This window comes from Setaria italica, chromosome VIII (assembly GCF_000263155.2).
Source record: "Setaria italica strain Yugu1 chromosome VIII, Setaria_italica_v2.0, whole genome shotgun sequence".
NCBI lineage: Eukaryota > Viridiplantae > Streptophyta > Magnoliopsida > Poales > Poaceae > Setaria > Setaria italica.
In genome coordinates this window covers 33569027-33587983 of record NC_028457.1, presented here as the reverse complement: position 1 = coordinate 33587983, position 18957 = coordinate 33569027, and the positions used below count along the sequence as shown (strand labels likewise).

Here is an 18957-nt window from a genome sequence, read left to right as displayed (position 1 = left end):
TGTCAAATGTCGGGCACTCGGCAAACAGCTTTGCCGAGTGTCAGTAAGCACTCGGTAAAAAAAACCGTCGGCGAAGATGGAGTAACGGCGCGGCAGGGTGACGGGGGCTTTGCCGAGTGCTTCACAGAAAGGCACTCGGCAAAGGCTAGGAGTTTGCCGAGTGCCAGGTGGAGAAACACTCGGCAAAGCCCAGGTGTTTGCCGAGTGCAGGGGGGCTAAACACTCGGCAAAGCTAGAAGTTTGCCGAGTGCCAGGGGGCTAAACACTCGGCAAACTGGCACGTGCAGGCTTGTTTTTATTGCCTCTTTGCCGAGTGTATAAGCCAAAACACTCGACAAAGATGAGGCACTCGGCGAAAGGATCCCAAAAAATGACAAAAATTGCTGCTTTGCCGAGTGTATTTTCAAAGCTGGCCTTTGCCGAGTGTAATACTCGGCAAAGTGGCAAATCCACCCTTATTTTTACTGCTTTCTTACGTATAAAGGACCCATCTCAAACAAAAATCATAGGCATGTATACTACATCACAGGAATATAATAAGCATCACAGGCATATATTTTAGGTCACATGCATACAAATCACCGAGTACATGTTCTAGTTTCAACAAACCACAATTTCACAAGTATATGTTCGAGATTAAACAAGTAGTTCACAAATAATGCATAAGTCAGTGAGGTGGCATCCCTGCAAACGGCTGCATCAAATCTGGATCTTGAGCTTGGGAATTCGAAGCCTTCCCTAACGTGCTTTGCTAAATTTTTTCGATGTACTTCAAAAAACATGGTCAATTTCACTTAACAATACATATTTGATTTTTCTATGAATATTGTTCCATTATTTTAGGCAGTTATAGCTCAAATTTAATTTATCTCAATTTAAGTTCTATAATTGAAGTTAATACATTAAAATTATCAAACGGATACGAAAAATTCGCAAAATTTGAAAGGAACCAATCTATATTGTCCATTACCTATACAAAAAGTTTTGAAGTCCAACTCTAATTCGACCGTCACTTTGACTCCAAATCTTAACAGATCATTCTGAACTTCTAGACTATTCTCTCGAGATGCTTCGATTTGTTAGCGTCGTACGTGACAGAAGGTGCGAAACCTTCTCAATTTTTTTCCAAAGTCTCCATGTATGACATCATGAGATCTTAACAAATCTCATGATTTTCAGAGTTTGTTTGTTTTTTCTAGAATTTATAAATCATTGGACCACACGTTTGTGATCGTATTTTCTGACCAAGATGTTTGAAATTTCTTTTCATTTTCTGGGTAAGGCCCCAGAGTGGACTCACTAACATGAATAGGATTTTTCCACTGAACTTATTCCATTATTTAAAACACTTGTAGTTCAAATTTGCCTGTAACTGAAAAAATCCTATCTGTGCTATAAATTTATTAAATATAGCAAACTGATCCACAAATATATGAAATTTGAACATGTAGTATCACATGTTGTGTGTGGAGAGTGGAAAAAGTTTGGAGGGCAGGGGAGGAAAAAAATTATTATTTCGCCGAGTGTCTACAGAAAACACTCGGCAAAAATGAATTTTGCCGAGTGCCGCAGATAAACACTCGGCAACAGGCGTACTTTGCCGAGTGCCTTGGGACCGACACTCGGGAAAGTTCAAACGCCGGCCACGCTACGTAACGGCGGCCGCGCGTGCTTGTCACGTGTTAGATATTTGCCGAGTGCTTCCTTTTTGCCGAGTGTCGTCGTCGCTGTTTGCCGAGTGTTTTATTTGTGACACTCGGCAAACGTCTTGATTGCCAAGTGTATATGTGGATACACTCGGCAAACATGTATTTTGCCGAGTGCCCGATAGATTGCACTCGGCAAATATAAAAACACTCGGAATTATCTCGGTTTTCGGTAGTGTGCACAACGTATTGTAAATTTTATCGATTTTCGGATGCAAGAGGTTTTCATTCCTCTAAAGGCGTGCGTCCGCCATTGCTAGCGAGTAGCAGCACTTGTTGAAGGTGTCCATGGCGCGTCTGAAGATAGGCACGTAGGCGTCGACGCTGTGGTCGCCGGAGAAAGACCGGACGATGAACACGGATCCCTCAACCGGGAGGTAGCTGGGCATGAAGAAGAACGGCGGGCCGCCGCCGAAGTCCAGATCGTAGAACGGGGCGTGCAGCAGGCTGTCCACCTCGACGTCGGGGATATACGCGGTCTTGGCTGCATCGGCCGTCGGCACCAGCCCTTCCTCCTCCACCGCGCTGGAGCTCGCGAAGTCGATGAACGACCTGAAGTAGCCGTCGTCGACGCGTGCCACCTCCCGGGATATGAGCTCCACGGCGCGCCGGAGAGGCATGGACACCAGCTCCCCGGCGGCGGCGGCCGGCCGCGCCCAGAGTACTACGTTGCCAGTGTATCCCTCCGACACCAGCGGGTCGCGCATGCGCATGCGCCCGTCCACGGCGACGCACAACCTGGTGACCTCGCCGCCGTTCAGCCCGCGCGCCTTCGTGATGCACCGCCACAGGTGCGCCGCCACGCACAGCAAGGTGCTGTGCGGCCGCGGCGCCCCCGCCGACGCCCGCGACCTCAGCTCGGCGACGAACTCCCGGCTGAAGCGCACCCTCTGGACAACCACCTCGTCGTCGTTGTCGACGACGGCGACATCGCTTCTTCTGCCGGGCTTCTTCTGTTCACGGGGCTTGAACTCGACGCCGCGGTGCTCGAACGCGACCCGCGGCGGCTGCCGGGGCAGGAAGAGGGACGCCCTGTCGTGCGCCGGGACGGGGTCGAGCGCGGCGCCGCGAGTGGCCTGGCCCCAGGCCAGGAGGAAGTTACAGGCGGCGCGGCCGTCGGCGACGGCGTGGTGCATGGTGTGGCCGATGGCGAGGGAGCCGCACTTGAACCGCGTGACCTGGACGAGCATCAGCTCCTCGGCGCCGTCGCCGTCCGGGTGCAGGCTCAGGACTGCAGGCGTCGGCTCCAGCGGCATGACGCTGCCGAGCGCGACGTCCGCCGTCGCCTCGACGAACCGCGCACCGGCGTCGTTGAGCAGGATCGCGCGGGTGCCGGCGGCGTCGACGCCGAGCCGCCCCGCCCACTCGCGGTACTCGGCGAGCGCTCTGGCGAGCCCTGCCGCGAGAACGGCGTTGGGTGGCGCCGGCGGGCGGAAGAAGTTTATGCCCGAGATGTACAGGTCGTAGTTGACCTTGTCAAACACCGTGAGTGGGACGGCGGTGGCGTTGGCGGCTGCTAATGGAGCGCCGCCGCTGCCGCCACCGTAGGCGGGATTGACGGCCTTCGACGTCTGCACCGTGATCTTCATGTGGAGATCGTGGGTCCGCCTTGGATAGATGGTGTTTAAACTGTGGAGACAGCTGGTTGGTGCAGCACCATGTTCATGAGCTAGATTGTATGTAACCACAGTTTATATACTACTCCCTCCTTTCTATATCATAGTTCACTTTAGCTATAAAATCTTTCTATCTATCTATCTATCTATCTATCTATCTATCTATCTATCTATCTATCTAGCTAATAAGAGACACTGAGGAAGCTTCCACATTAATCAGCACTACTGAAGATCTGACTTTCCATCCAGAGCATTAGTACTGACCGGCACAAAGGCCTTGTACTAATGCTTGCGGAGAAATCTACCCGTCCATCCATAATAGGACGGCTCATATTTTCTCTCAAATTATTTATGTTCTTATTTTTCCATTATAATATTTCCTATTATTCCACATTAGATGCAGATAGGCCACTGTACGTAATAGAAGATCTGCTTTGCTTTCCTGACTCATTAAGTCTCTCATGACCATCATTTCCATGTTCTCAGGTTAATTAAAAAATCTGGCCTTCCATCGTCTATAATAGCAAATTTTTACCATGTGGATGAAGAATCTAAACATCGTGGATTGTCACACCCGGATTTAAGGACAAAACCGAGTGCAATGAATACATGTGCGCCAGGATCAAATGACACACATGTATGACATAAGCGATTATCAAAGACAGGCCAAAACGAATAAAGAGAGTATTAACCAGTTATTACATGACCGACAGTCTCAAATAAACCACAAGATTACTTTATTACACAATGGACTTCAAAGTAGCGACTACACCACAGGCAACTGACTGAAGAACCGTACGTCTAGAACTCCTCAAAGTCGTGCAGATACTCCTCCAAATTTACTTGGTCTGAACAACGGTTTTGCAAGGGTGAGTACACTTATGGTTGGTACTCAACAAGTTGTGAGGAATAGTGTAGTGTAAGGCAAATCAAGGTATGGCTAAGGTTTAATCAACATTAGCTTTTAATTTAGTTGGTCAAGTTTTATTAGCATTTAACTGAGTGTAAGTTTATACCACCCGAAATTACACAAGAATAGAAATAAAGTAAATAACATAACCATGAATGAGTCCATCTTTCGGTCGTATTATCATGTGAGCGTCTAGGCTGCTCTTAACCGTGAGCACAGCTGATCGATCAGTTTTACACTCTGCAGAGGTTGCATATCTTTACCCACAAGTCGTGTAAAAGTTCAAAAGAACTTTGGACCCAACCATGCGATGTTTGCAAGGCACCATACCACACTTCCGAGGTGTGATTGTATATGGACGCTACGAGGTCTTTACAAAGATTCATTAGTAAGTGGTAACCCGCTAAGGTTTCGGTGTCTGGCGCGCACAACCTCCCAAAGGGCCGATTATACGACGACTCAGTGCCCCCTCTTGCCTCTTTTGAGTAAGATTACCCCAAACTAAGATTTCTAATCATTAAGGCAAGTCCAGAGCCATTTAGTCTCGTGGTAGCACTGTTTTCTTGGGTGGTCGCTCCATGTTCCGATTAAATTTTATGATCTTGTATTAGTGGAAGGTATAGCATAAGTAAAACAAAATTAATCATTGATTTCAGTTGAACCACCATAACCCAAGTAAGCAATAAGCATGAGCTACCGAACATAAAAGTAAACCCGGTTGGTCAAGGCATAGGTAATGAAATCTAGGAAATCCTTAATTGAGACCCTTCATGTTTAAACTATCAAGTGCATAGCGATGTTGTATTGAACTTGAAAGTAAGGTGTAATAGGACTTAAAGAAGTGACCAAGGACACGACTTGTCTTCTTACCCTTGCTCTTGCTGCTCGTACTCCTGAAAGCTTGATCCTCGAACCCCTTGAGCTGCTAACCGTCTACACACGTTACACGAGCACATACAAGCAAACAAATGCATAACATAAGAAAATAGTAAACCAAAAAAATATAAATAGAGAAAACCATCTTGAAAAACTATTCTACGCGTTATAAAGAACGCTAAAAACGGAGCTAGGATGCAAAAGATACGCTTAAAACAAGTTATAGGGGGCTTATCTACGAGAAAACTAAACTTTTAGGGGCTAAACAGCAAGAAACTGAGGACCTAAATGCAATTACGCATGTAAACCGAAGGTTTTATGCGCAAAAACGCATCTATGGGGTTGATTTTGCAAAAACTAGGGTTTAAAATGAAAGAAAATAGGACTTGTTTTGAAATATTTTTGAACTGAGGTGGACTGCGGCGCAATTTGCGAAAAATGCGAGGGCTAAAACGGAAAAAGAAGGAGGCACGACGCGGTTGACTGGTCCACAGCGAGTTGACTTCCACGAAGGAGGGTCAACTTGCCATGGACCAGTCAATCGACGCGGTTGACTGGTCGACGCTGGCCAAAAACGGGGCTCCAGGCATGGTTTTCCGCGCCAAAACGACCGGAAGGGGGCTGGGAATGCGGCGAGCACGATTAGGCGGTCGACAGCGGGGCTTCCATGGCGGAGGAGGCGGTGCGGGGCGCGGTGGCGAGCCAGAGCTCCGACGAAGTCGCGCGGGCGGAGACGGGCGCAAGGGCGCACGAGAGCAGCTCGGCCGGGATCCTCACCAACGCGCGAAGCTTCGGGCGACAGTGGCGGGTGCTTGAACTCCGGTGGCGGCGCTTGGAGATGCAGCTAGGGTTTGATTAAAAGGCCGGGGGACAGCATCTTTTATTGGGGCCTTGGCGTGCGGGCCCGAGGCGGACGCGGCGCGAGAGTCCTGCTCGGACTCAAGCTTGTGCTCGGGGCGGACTCCGGCATGCAAGGAAAGCGGAGCGGCGGTTGCGGAAGAAGGAAGGAGCGAGGGAGAGGCAGAGGTAGGGGATGACAGGTGGGGCCGACCTGTCAACGGCTAGAGGAGGAGGGGTGAGCTGGGCCGGCTGGAGGAGGTGCTGGAGCTGAGCCGGAGCTGGCGATTTGGGCCGGAAGGAGCTGGGCCGAGAGAGATGGGCCGCGGCGGAACAAAGAAAGGAAGAAAAGAAAGCAGGCCAAAAAAAGAAAGAAAAGAAGAAAAGTTTTGAAATGAAATCAAATTTGAAATTTAAACTCAAATTCAAACTCAAGCAAACAAAAAATATGCACCAACATGAATGCAACAATAAACTCCTATGATGCATTAATTTAATTTGGAAAGATTATTAAATGCCTAAAGAATTTAAAAGCAACCTTACTTTATCAAATTTTATTAAGTTGCAAATTTTGAAATTTTTGGGTGTTACATGGATGGAACTTCCTAGACTCAAGACTTTGTTTTGTGGGGTGTTTGTGTAGCTCTGCCTCGGTGGTTTCGGCCAATATATATGTGTTGCTGGTACTGGCTGGTGGCGTCATTAGTTACGTGGCCCCTTTTGCTTTTGTTGGATTAGTACGATCTCGTCAAGATTTAACTTATCTTTTATATCAATACATAACAGACAACTCTTTCATTAAAAACAATATCTTGTACCAACCATGCTATGTAACTTCACTACTAGAAAAACAACTGTCAGTACCGGTCATCGGCACAGATAAGTCATGCATAACGGATTGCATCTCTAGACTTAACCGTGCTGACTCTTGATAAAAAAAAGAGCCAAAATCTGGCATAGAAACGTTTGGACGATGAAGACAATGTTCATAAGAAACTTGTATATATGTTTTTACAAGAGTAAATCTACAACTTTGTAGTTTTTCAAATCATTCGGATCCCTAAATTATGTGAGCAAATATATATAGTTTTTGGACGACAAGGGTCAAATGGGATAAAACTACATATTTCTAGCGATATTCATGTATTTGATGGATTATAAGAGCAACTCCAAGAGTACCTAAAAAATTCTTCCCCGACACTATGTATCGGGGCTCTTTCAAAAATAAAATTCCCCATAAATATATCAACTCATAGTAGATCGCTAATAACTAGCCTCCAATATTTCAAAACTCGCCCCGCCGGCGCCACCCCTCGCCCCGGCTCGACATGGCTTGTGGGCTATTTATTTGACGTCCATGACAAAAAAAAAAAGATCCAAGTAATAAGGAGAGAGAGAGGTTGGAATCCAATTGAGGATGCTGGCTCGTTGACGTGGAAGAACTCGGAAACCATATATAACTTCCGCAAAGTTTTTCCTATTAAATTTCAAATTTCAAAGTTTTCGACCCATCTGCTCATGAGCACTCCCGTCGTCGTGGCTCATGTTTTGCCGTTCATTGCGATGGAGGCCGCTGCCCGCACCCTGCCAGCTGCCGCTCCCCGCAGCTTGCGTGTTGCCGCCGGGACCACTCCAGTATGCCGGGCCACCTAGTTCTTCTCCACCATGGCTCTCATGACGCTCCCCGGGCCCCGTGTGCACTAACGACGCCCCTGCGCCCCCACCGCGGCCCACACGTCACTGTCACCTACAGCGGCCGCTACCTCCGCACGCCGGCTGCCGTCAACTGTGCCAGCCCCGACGCAGTTACCGTCATCGGAGAAGAAGAAACACCAAAACCTAATCTTTTTGAAATGTTATTTTTCTTTTTAAAAATATAAAATATATTCTTTTTAGATGTTGAAATATGTCATGAAAAATGTTAAATTTAGAATTTTTCAACAAAATGTTGATCCATATTACTGACAATATTGAATCTACATTTTTATATGTTGGTTTAACATTTTAAAAAGGTTGAATATTGTGTATCCATTGTTGGTTTAAGCTTCTATAAATTGGGCTTAATGGGCTTTAAAGCCACAAAGTTTAACCAATTACCTGAAACCTGCAGCCCCGGACCACACACATTGCTTAAGCTACAAATCTGTGTGTTGTCGACTGAAGATCTGCATGTGATTCATTTTTCGTATATATTATCCGTTTAATTTTCTATTATTTTTACTTTTTTACTTTTCTATTCTTATTTATTTTCTTATTCTTTTCTTTTTTTGTTCTTTTTTTCTTTCTCCTTTCTTGTCTTCTCTTATCTTTTTCTATAACTAACTTGTTTATCTTGTCCTAAGGTCCAATTGGGTCCATCTAGGAGACATGTCATACCAGCATCATGGGATAGGTAGTTGACATATGGAAACATGAGAGGAATCAACAATATGAATGCAATGTAGATCCAGTGGTTTTTGGTTTGGCAATGAGGGCAACTTTTTTATTGATTGATCTAAACTTTCGAATATAGGTCCACCTTGTAGAGACTTTATTAGTGAACCCCTAACAATGCAAATCACTAACCACTAAACTACTGTATGTTTACCATTAATGGAGCATATAAAAACTAAAAATTAAAAGAAAATACCAGTAGCAGCGCGTCGCAGCAGGGCTTTTCGCCCGCATCCACCACGTCAGGATGTTCGACGGTGACCTGCGGCTGCGGTGTGAGTGGGGTCAGTGGAACAAGTGGTGGCGGCGTACCTGGGCACCCCCGTGATGCTTCGTACCATGCCCAAGCCCGGCTCTAGGGGAGGGGCAGGCAATACGACCGTCGGGTCGGGGCTCATGAAGCTCGGGGTTCAAGACCATATAGGTAATTAGTACATATAATTTTTATTTGGCATAGTAACCATTTGAAGGCCCATCGCAAAGCAGCCCATGTCGTAGGTAACTCTCCCTTCTAGTCCTCTTCTATGTAACCTGATCAATTGAGCGGAGGGAAGGCCGCAGGCGACGTTTCGTTTGATCGTTTACTGTCGTCGCGACTTTGCCTGCCCATCGACGTGCTCTAGTTGAGGAGAAGAGACGCCCGCGCCGATCTGATTCGCTCCTCACCCGGCGAGGCAGCGACCGGCAACGGCAAGGATACCGATCTGATTCACTCGCCGCAATAAGCAACACACCGATTGATTAGTATTTCAATTTTTTTCTTATTTATTTTTTTGCATATGCTATGTTTATAACGATTGTGCTAGGGTTAAAATTTCTAATTCAATGTATTTATTTGAATATGATAGATGTTGCTAAGAAGCATTTGTCGGTGCTCAGAAAAGAAAAAAAAAGAAAACAAGAAGATTAGTTCATAGAATCACATAGAGGTGCTCTATATAAGTTTTTCTAGTTTCAAATAATGCTGAAGTCAGTCAAGATCAGGGACCCTTATTATTAAAAATTAGTTTAACGGGTCCTTATCTTTTTGCTTGCCCAAGAACCCTTAACTTTTTTATTGATTGATCTAAAATTTCGAATATAGATCCACCTCGTAGAGACTTTATTAGTGAACCCCTAACAATGCAAATCACTAACCACTAAACTACTGTATGTTTACCATTAATGGAGCATATAAAAATTAAAAGAAAATTCCATGAAGTAGCAAAAACCTAAAGAAAATTCCATGAAGAAAATGCACTTCATCTAAATTATCCACCTATTGTAGTACAAAATATATAAATTGGCTCCTAAATTTACATCTAAATTACTCAATATTGTATTATTAGAAAAACCTAAAGTAACACTAAAGAAAAAAAATAATTCCCCTTATAAATGGCAGTTCAAAAAACGTACTTCAATGTCAAAAAAGAATTTCCTACATTCATCGTCAAAATAATATCTCGAAATACTAATTTATGATTGTAAATTATCATTTTCTGCCATTGTTAATTTAGACCATGTATAAGATTTATAGAAGAAGCGAGGAGGATATCGATTTCCATTTTGAATACATAGCTCAAATATTTCAATTGAACACATATCAAGCACATATAGAGGTGCGATGTAAAGTAGAAAAAATACAAATTCATGTGGATGGAAGTGTATATACGGTCTATCACAATCAGATAAAAGATAAGTCCATGTATAGTGTTAGAATATTTAAAAGATAAGAGGCAACAAGGTACACAATTTGTTATTATTAGCTATAGTTCACAATTTCTCATGAATACAAATACTTGTCTCTCTAAAATGTATTAGCCCATCGGAGCACGGCTTAATGGACTAGTAAATGTATAATTTTGTGTCACGACATACTAAGTACCTGGAACATAAATAATACTCCCTCCATTCCAAATTGTAGATGCATAATAATATCTATGAACTTAGCAGAGGGCCCTTTAGTCCCGGTTGATATTTCCAACCGAGATAAAAGGCCCCTCCAGACCACTAGTCTTTACAACCGGGACTAAACCACCAACCGGTTTAGTCCCGGTTGGTGAATCTTTTATCCCAGGCCAACTTTAAACTAGGATAAAAGAGGGTGGATGGAAGGTGAGTTCTCTACTAGTGCTAGAAAAATCAAAACGACCTACAATTTAGAATGGAGCCCCTTAATTTGCAATCCAAAATCTAAAGCCGTGCATCAGGCACCGGTGGCAGTGAGTAGCAGCAGCTGGCAAAAGGCGTCAACACTGTGGCAATAGAGGGGCACGTACGCGACCACGCCGCCATTGCTAGAGGCCGTCGACATGAGGTAGACGGCACCCTCCACCGCCTGAGGAGTGTCGTAGGTGGGGACGTAGAGGAACGGCCTGCCAGTGCCAAAATCTAGGTTGTAGAATGGGATCCCTAGCACGCTATCCACCTCGATGTTGGCCCGCATCACAAGCTCCAATGAGACGGTCGTCCGCACTAGTCCTTCCTGCTCCACTACCCCGGAGCTCGCAAAGTCGACGAATGACCGGAAGCAGCGGTTGTCGACACCGGCCACCGCCTGGGAGATGAGCTCCACAATGTGCTCGGTCGTGCCCAAAGCACGACGTTGCCGGTGTATCCTTCCGGCACATCCGGGTTGGTCATCTAGCCGCGCCCATTCAAGGTGATGTGCAGCTTGATGACCTCGTCCATATCCAGCCCGCGTGCCACTGTGACGCATGTCCACAGGTGCGCCACAACGCACTTCATTGTGCTGTACGACCTGCGCTCCCCGACCGAAGCTAGTGACTTCAGCTAGCCGGGAAATGAACTCCCGGCTGAAGTGCACCATTTCTACAACCACGTCATCGCCGACGCCGCCATTGTCTAATGCCTTCTTCTCTCCACGTGGCTTGAACTCGATTCGACGGTGCTCGAACTCGACCCAGCGGTGGGTCCTACGGTACAAGATTACGTTGGAACATCAACCATAAACAAATGGACGAACCCGTTTAATTACTTGGCCTCCAAGAATGCCATGCGACCTGAATCTAACTGAAAGCTAACAAGGCACTTATTGTTGGGCATAGCAGCTGAGCTTGACTTAGCTATAGTTATTTGCAAACGGGTGTGAAATACGATACAATAATTCAGAAATCTAGACGTCCAGAGCCACCCGTGGGATAAGAAGAAGCTTCTCCTTACGGTGCACATCAACCCCATATGACTCTGTCATATCGATGCCTGTTGACCCCGGTGGAAGCTCCCAGTTGAAGTGGTAGACAAGGTTAGCCAGAATGATTTCGAAAGTGGCCTTGGTGAAGTTTATAGCTGGGCACATCCTACGCCCTGATCCAAACGGCAAGAAACGGAAGTCGTTTCCCTGGAAGTCGGAAGCAGCATCCATGGCTTCTTCTATGAACCGATCGGGCATGAACTCCTCTGGACTCTTCCAGGAGGTGGGATCCCTTCCTAGAGCCCACACGTTGAGGATTACACGTGTCCCAGATGGTATGGTATAGCCCTCTGCATCACATTCGGCCGTGAAGAAGTGGGGTAACATAAGAGGTGCCGGTGCGTGCACCCGCATCGACTCTTTCATCACCACCTTCAGGTAGCTCATGCCGCTCAGGTCTTCTTCAGTGACCATATCCTTACCCTTGGCTTCTGCATCAGCTCAGCCATGGTGTAGTCGAGCGCTATGTACGTTGTGTCTGTCCCGGCTTCGAACATGTCCTACACGCATGTATTGATAAAATTTCAATCTAAGCAAACTAGTCCATCAAACATGTCCTATGTACGTCTTGTAAGCTTTAGCTTTCAATTAGTAAAAGTAAGATTTTAATAAAAAAATTGAAGTTTAGTTGCATACATGCGGTCGGTACAAATGGAACTCTGCATATACATACCATCAGTATTGCCTTGATATTATCTCTGGTCAGGCCGTACGCTTGTTGAACGGAGAGCAACACGTCGATGAAGTCCCCCTCGTCCTCACAATCCATCGTCTTGCTCTTGTGCTTGTCGATGAGGCTGTCCAAAAGGTCATCCCATCTCTTAATGTGCTTCACGGCCTTGGCCGACACCAAGTCAAACCTTGCCAAGCTCGGGAAGTAGTCATCCAGGTTGAATCCCCCCAGGCCCCAGGAGCTTGGTGTTCGTCTCTAGCAGCTCCCGGAACAGCTGGTTCTGGCCTTGTTCCCTTGGGAGCCTGCCCGTCATGGCCTGGCACACGATGTCATTGGCGAAGAAGATAAAGATCTCGCTGACGTCGATCGCCGTGCCCGCGGCGGCGGCGGCCCTCACCCTGGCTAAGACCAGCCGGACCTCCTGCTCGCGGGCGGCGCGGTTGGACCGGACCTTCGCTGCGGTGAGGAGGTGGGTGGTGATGTCCTTCCTGGCCCGGCGCCAATACTCGCCGTAAGGCGTGAAGCTAACGTCAGTGGAGCCGTAGAAGAGGATGTCGGCGACCGCGGAGTGCGGTCGGGAGGCGAAGACGTGGTCGTGCGTGCGCAGGACGGCCTTGGCGGCGCGTGGGGAGGAGACGACGAGCGTTGGCACGGCGCCGAGGCGGAGGAGCATCACGTCGGGCCCGTGCCTCTTGGCGAGGTCGCTGAGGGAGTGGTGGGGAAGGGATCCGATGAGGTGGAGGTGGGCGATGACCGGGAGCTCGAACGGAGGCGACGGTAGCTTCCGGAGCAGCTTCTCTGTTCTTGACCTTGGTGTTGCCAAGTGCACGGCGACGAGGAAGAGGAAGAAGAGGAGGGCTAGGACTCTGGAGATGCGTGCTCGTAGAGGTGCGCTAGCGCTGGAGCCGCCATGGCTGATCAACTAGTGTGCACAACACACGGCTTGCTAGCGCAACAAGTTAGAACCTGCTCGTTGCAGTTTTTGTAGACCTCGGAAGTCGTGATCCGTCAGACAGCAAGAAGAGTATGCTACCATTTTTTTTCTTTTCTGCATCACCACCAGATCAGATCAGACAGGATTTTACGAGAGAATCCTATCGAATCATCATCCTTTTTATTAAACTGCACCAGACGCAGGAACGCGAGCCGATTAATTGGCAAGCTTTTCCCTCGGAATATGTGTTTGGTGATGGATTAATTGAGGACCAATGATGGTCACCCTTGGTCACCCTTGGATGATGAGTGATTGACAATGTTGTGTTGGTTTGATGTTGCTCTTGGCTTGTGATGTGCAGGTGTAGGATGCGACGTGACGGTCGACGGCGTGCGGTGAAGGTCAAGCGAAAGGTTCATGCCGATGGACCAAGGGCGGTGAAGGATGAACACGAGTAGGCTTGGACCGATGTACCTGAGGAGTCCGGACGAAGTCATGGGCGGTCCACATGGTGCACGGAATAGCGAGAGGACATGACGGGATGGAGATGACATCGGTCGAGTTGAGCGGGAGGCTTGGCGGAGGTCAGACACGCGTCGACATTGAGGAGGTCGCGTGACGGCCAAGCGAAGCTGGACGGTTTGGCCCTCAAAACCACCGCGCAGGTAGGTTTCCTGGTTTAGACCTCAAAATCGGGGGCAAGCTCGATGCGGCCGGAGCTTCGAGAAGAAGGGCACGTGGCGTCATCGCGAAGCTTGCGTCGAGGCGAAGCAAAGTCGTGAGGTGGCGTGTCCGTCTGATGCGCGGATAAAAACTTGGACCAAAATGCCTCTGCATGGGTAGTTATCATAGTTATAGTGTTAGGGGTAGTATAGTCATTTGTCCCGGACTATATATAGGGACGGGGGGCTGGTTATTTCAGCACCTCTTTGCTTAGCAACTCATAATCATTTGGCTTAGAGGCTAGTCATGTGGTTAGAGAGAGAGGAGAGAGGGAGATGAGAGGGTGATTTCTCTTTTCTCTTAATTTCTTCATCTTTAGTGGGTGGATGAAGGGAGGAGGCTAGTCCTCATCTTGTAAAGAAGATGTTCTCGTGATTTAGTATTGTTTGTTGTCTCAAATCGTGCTAAATCTTTATCTCCCGAGTATTTTTCTATTTCGCTATTTTCGGAGTCATTTTTGAGGATTTATTGTTCTTCGTGCTTGAGCCCGAATCTTATCTCGTGAGAATGGTTGAGGGGAAATGTTGCTAGGACCATAGGGAGCATCTTTGATATGATCCTCCCTCAAAATGCCTCATGAATCCGGGCTTGAATTTTGAATTTCTCCCAAAACCGTGTTGAGTTAGGGTTTCGATTTTCTCCAAAATTCGTGATGGATACTTAAGCTTTTTGAGATATTTTTCATGGATCTATTAGCACTTGGGGTTGCGCATCTATAGCTAGTTTTGTCTCGATCCATGGAGTTTTGAGAGAGTATTTTTGGTTTGAAGTTTGCTGCTTGTTCTTCGGTGTTCTTGCGTTGCTTCTGTTCTTCTTGTGTAGAACGTCGGGAGCACGAGCACTCGCACAGCCGTGAGGTGCTGGCCAGCACAGCGCAGCAGGCCGTCCAGGCCAGATGTGCCGTCAAGCAGCAGCCCAGCAGGAGCAGAGCAAGGCCTAGCAGGCCGGCCACCAGGTGCACGGCAGGCTCAGGCCAGCAGCGCTTCGCGGGCCAGGCTGGCAGCCCAGCAGGTGACAGCGCAGCAAACCTGGCCCAAGCGCGCAGCAAGCAGGCCGGTCAAGGGAGACAGGAGCAGCAGGCCCAACTTCTTCTACCAGATAGCACTGTAAGCCTTTTCTTGTTCCGTTAATTCCATGCAACTGCTAGTTAATCACTGTTAGGTTGTTTAGCAATTTAATCAGTACTTTCCTTCGCTAATCTTTGCCTGCTTAGACAAGCTCTTTTAATTAATCTTTGAATGATTAGTCAAAGTGAGGTTTGCTAGTGGTTAGTAGTATCTTTGATTTATCTCTTTTATGCAAGGTTCTTGGAATCACCTTGTGCTTTGCTTCCACTAAGCTTGAGTGTCACAAATCGTTCCTATAGTGAGCTTGTCATGGGTTAACTTGTGTCATCTTGATGATAAGACGCGAGGTGTATTTTTAGTAGCAATTGGGATATAGGTCTTATTCTCATAGAAGAATTTTAAAGGCTCTCGTTCACCCTCCTCCGGTGACCCTTTCGGTCCTTCAATTGCCAAGCTTTTCTCTCAGATGAGCTGCGTGTAGTGAAAGCGGCGCTGGCAGTAGTTGGTCGGCGCACCGGTAGACGGGCAGCTCATGGATGCTACCGACGGCTCTGCAACATGATGCAGTTCATGCACGCTGCTGGGTGGCACCCATGGTGCGAGATGTCCAGGCGCAGTGCATTATATTGGCACTGTGGCGGCGGATCCGACTAGTAGCAGAAGCTCGCACAGGGCACAGCACGCCAACGTGCATCGTCACAAAAATCCGAGGCTGTCTTAGCCCCCTTTTTTTCTTGGAGGCTATGATATTCCTTCCTACTAATATGATGGCTATCTGTGCAGATATTCCTTCCTACTAATATGATGGCCATCTGTGTGAGGCTCATAGGCTGGAGGTTTAAGGGCAGCCACACATACTACTAGAGAACTGACCTTTGATCTTTGAACAAAAGTTTCGAATAAAATTGGACCCAGAATTAAAGAGGCATTAGTCCTATGTCCAACGGCCACAACCGACGAGGTCTCTTTAGTCCTGGTTGTAACGGTCATCGTCGTCCGAGGGAATCTGGCGCGCATTTAGTTCCAGTTGGTAACACCAACCAAGAACTAATAGTCTAATATTCATCAATTAGACCTGGTTGGTGTTACCAACCGGGACTAAATGCGCATCCTATAAAATACAACATCTTCCTCCCCGAGCCCTAGCCACTCATGATCGAGAGCTAAGGCTAATTCTTCTCCATGGCGATCAGGCAAGCTTAGGGGAGGTGCTGCCCGATTTTTTCGCGATTTCATGGGGATTTCACTCATCCAATTTAAAGAGTAGTAACTTCATCCTCCTCTCTTTGGTGGTTAGTATGCTTTGTTTTATGCTTTAGAGATAGAGAAATTTGAGATCTTTAGAATGAGGGAGAATGGAGAGTTTCTTTCTTTATACATACATTTGAGCTAAATTTTTTGGATAGTTTGCATGCTATGTTTCATATTATTTAAAGAACTTTATCAATATTAGGTAGAGGAAAAAACTAGAGTATGTTTGTTTATAACTTGGTCCATGATACTAATATATTATTGTCGAATTTTTAAGAAAATGTGCTATCGAATCAACATGGATACTGCTACTGGAGGGAGTGGCGATGGTGGGGATAATCCTCATTCGTCTTGCGGGAAGGGAAAAACCCCAGTTAGCCCTCATCACAAGCCGAAGAAAAAAAAGTATTGGAGAGAGCAATGCTTCGATATTTACAAAGATGATATGAAGATGCTATTGCGGCGAGCTAAGAACCTCCGTTCGGTGGTAATTAGGCTCCACTGCCAATCCCGGGTCAAATAGCTCCAACTCCAAGCACAAATAATACTTACTAGGATGAGGTCGTGTCATCTGAACCTTCTTCTTTGCCAGCCAAGGATGCTTAAAGATCTCCTTTGTAGTATTTAGTGGATGCTTGTCGTAGTTTGTCATGTCATTTCGGTCTGAACTTTGTAGTACTATATTTCGATTTAACCATGTGTTTTTTTTAAAATTAATTTATTTCAAGCAAGAGAATGAGAAAATGTATTGTTATGTATTAATTGTGTTGATGAAACTCTATATGTGTTTTCTCCCGTGGTACGAAAAAAGACGTTCGGTCACACATCGGGGCAGGGCCGAAGGACACGCCGCGGACGGCATGGCCCCGTCCCACAAGGCAGGTGCTGGCCGCGTAGCCGTCGGAGATGGAGTGGTGAATGTTGTATCCCACAGTGAAGGAGCCGCAGGGGAACCGCGTGACCTGGACCAACAACAGCTCCTGAGCACCGTCACAATTTGGGTGCAGCTCCATGAACTCAGGCCCCACCCGCAGCGCGGCATGACGATGCCATGTGCGACGTCGGCCGACGCCTCCACGAGCTGCACACCAGCATCGTTGAGGAGGATTGCACGCTTAGCTTGCCACCGCGGCCAGCGTCCATGACCAGCCGGCCAGCCCACTCACGGTACTCAGCCAGCATCTTTGCTAACCGAGCTTCGAGCACGGCCATGGGCGGCGCCAGTGGGTGGGAGAAGAATACGCTGGCCGTGGATGTAACTTCCTTTTTCGAGTACGTCATCTTGGCTAAGCTGCAATGTCGATTATGAAATAATGATCACCAGTAGAGAATTGACCTTTAGTCCCGGTTGGTAGGGTGCAAATCTCCCGAAAATGCATCCGGGATAAACCAACCGGGACAAAAGGGGGGGTTTATCCCGGGTCACTCAACCGGGACAAAAGACCCCCTTTTATCCCGGTTGGTAATACCAACCGGGATAAAACAGGTCACCACGGCAGGTGTTGCAAAAAAAAAAAGAAATCCTAAGCTCCCAGGAGACCCCAAGTTACAAGTCACGCGATTTTTCACGCGAAATATGCACGTGGGCGCTGCGTAGGATTCGAACCCACAACCTCCAGCCTCGTGCGTAGCTTCCTTGCCATCCCACCTACACACCACATCTAACTATGGAGGGGATGCTATCCTTTTGTATTAACTCGTGGGGACCCTTTTATCCCGGTTGGAAACACCAACCGAGATAAAAGACCCCCTTTTATCCCGGTTTGTAATAAAAGGGTTCGAGGGATTTAGTCCTGTTCCAGTGACCTTGTTGGGGACCCTTTTATCCCGGTTTGAAATACCAACCGGGATAAATGACCCCCTTTTATCCCGGTTGGTATTACAAACCGGGATAAAAGGCTCTCGACCCTTTTACCCGGTTGTTGTTACCAACCGGGATAAAAGGGGGGATCTTTTATCCCGGTTGGTGTTTCAAATCGGGATAAAATGCCTCTCAGGATCTTTTTTTCACACTAGCCTTTGCAACCGGGATAAAAGGTCCCGGTTGGTGAGCCCCCCAGTGACTGAGCTTTAGTCCCGGTTGGTGAACCTTTTGTCCCGGACCAACTTTAAACCGGGACAAAATGGGGTGCATCGAAAGCCAATTCTCTACTAGTGGATGGATTGCGTAGCAAAAACACATGGTCCTTTGGCAGATTGGTCGTTGTGATTGAACATGCACCTACTATGAGATCTAATCATTTAAAGTTATATATCACCTACTCATCGTGTAATATTGAAACTTAACCCCCAAACACGAAAGGTAAATCACTTATATTCAGCAGTCAATTACCAAATTGGCCCCCTCCAATGAAATGTTGTTCTTCAATTAGGCCATTTATCCTCACCTTACATTTCCTAGCTTGCGTGGTTGCCCAATGCCCGTATCACACGCTCTCATGGATTCTTGATGAATCCTTCTGGTGTCTCGTCTTGCTCTAATTTCACTTTTTTTTAATTGAAACAGGAGGGGTATCTTTCCCTACTGGTTATATCTTATATATTAATAAAAAGGAAAGTTTACAAGAGTTAAAACAAAAGATTGCAAGATATTGAGTCATTCTACTATATGTCTATATGTGGTAGATACTTTGTCTTTGCCTATGGATAACCTGGCAAATTCGTACTTGAAATTAAACTTGACTTGTAGCTGAAACCTCTAATTTGCCCCGCATTCACTATTTACCTTAGAAAGGTAA

The 18957-nt window shown here is 46.9% G+C and overlaps 1 protein-coding gene and 2 pseudogenes across 1 annotated transcript; all 3 read right to left on the bottom strand.

Moving 5' to 3' along the window:
- Positions 1-1939: 1939 nt before the first annotated feature.
- Positions 1940-3295, bottom strand: LOC101758480 (agmatine coumaroyltransferase-2). The gene has a single exon (XM_004980679.1). The coding sequence runs from the start codon at positions 3293-3295 to the stop codon at positions 1940-1942; it is 1356 nt and encodes a 451-aa protein (XP_004980736.1).
- Positions 3296-11493: 8198 nt separating this feature from the next.
- Positions 11494-17232, bottom strand: LOC101757660 (annotated as a pseudogene).
- Positions 17233-17236: 4 nt separating this feature from the next.
- The window catches only part of LOC101756860, a 9363-nt pseudogene continuing 7642 nt past the window's right edge, over positions 17237-18957 (bottom strand).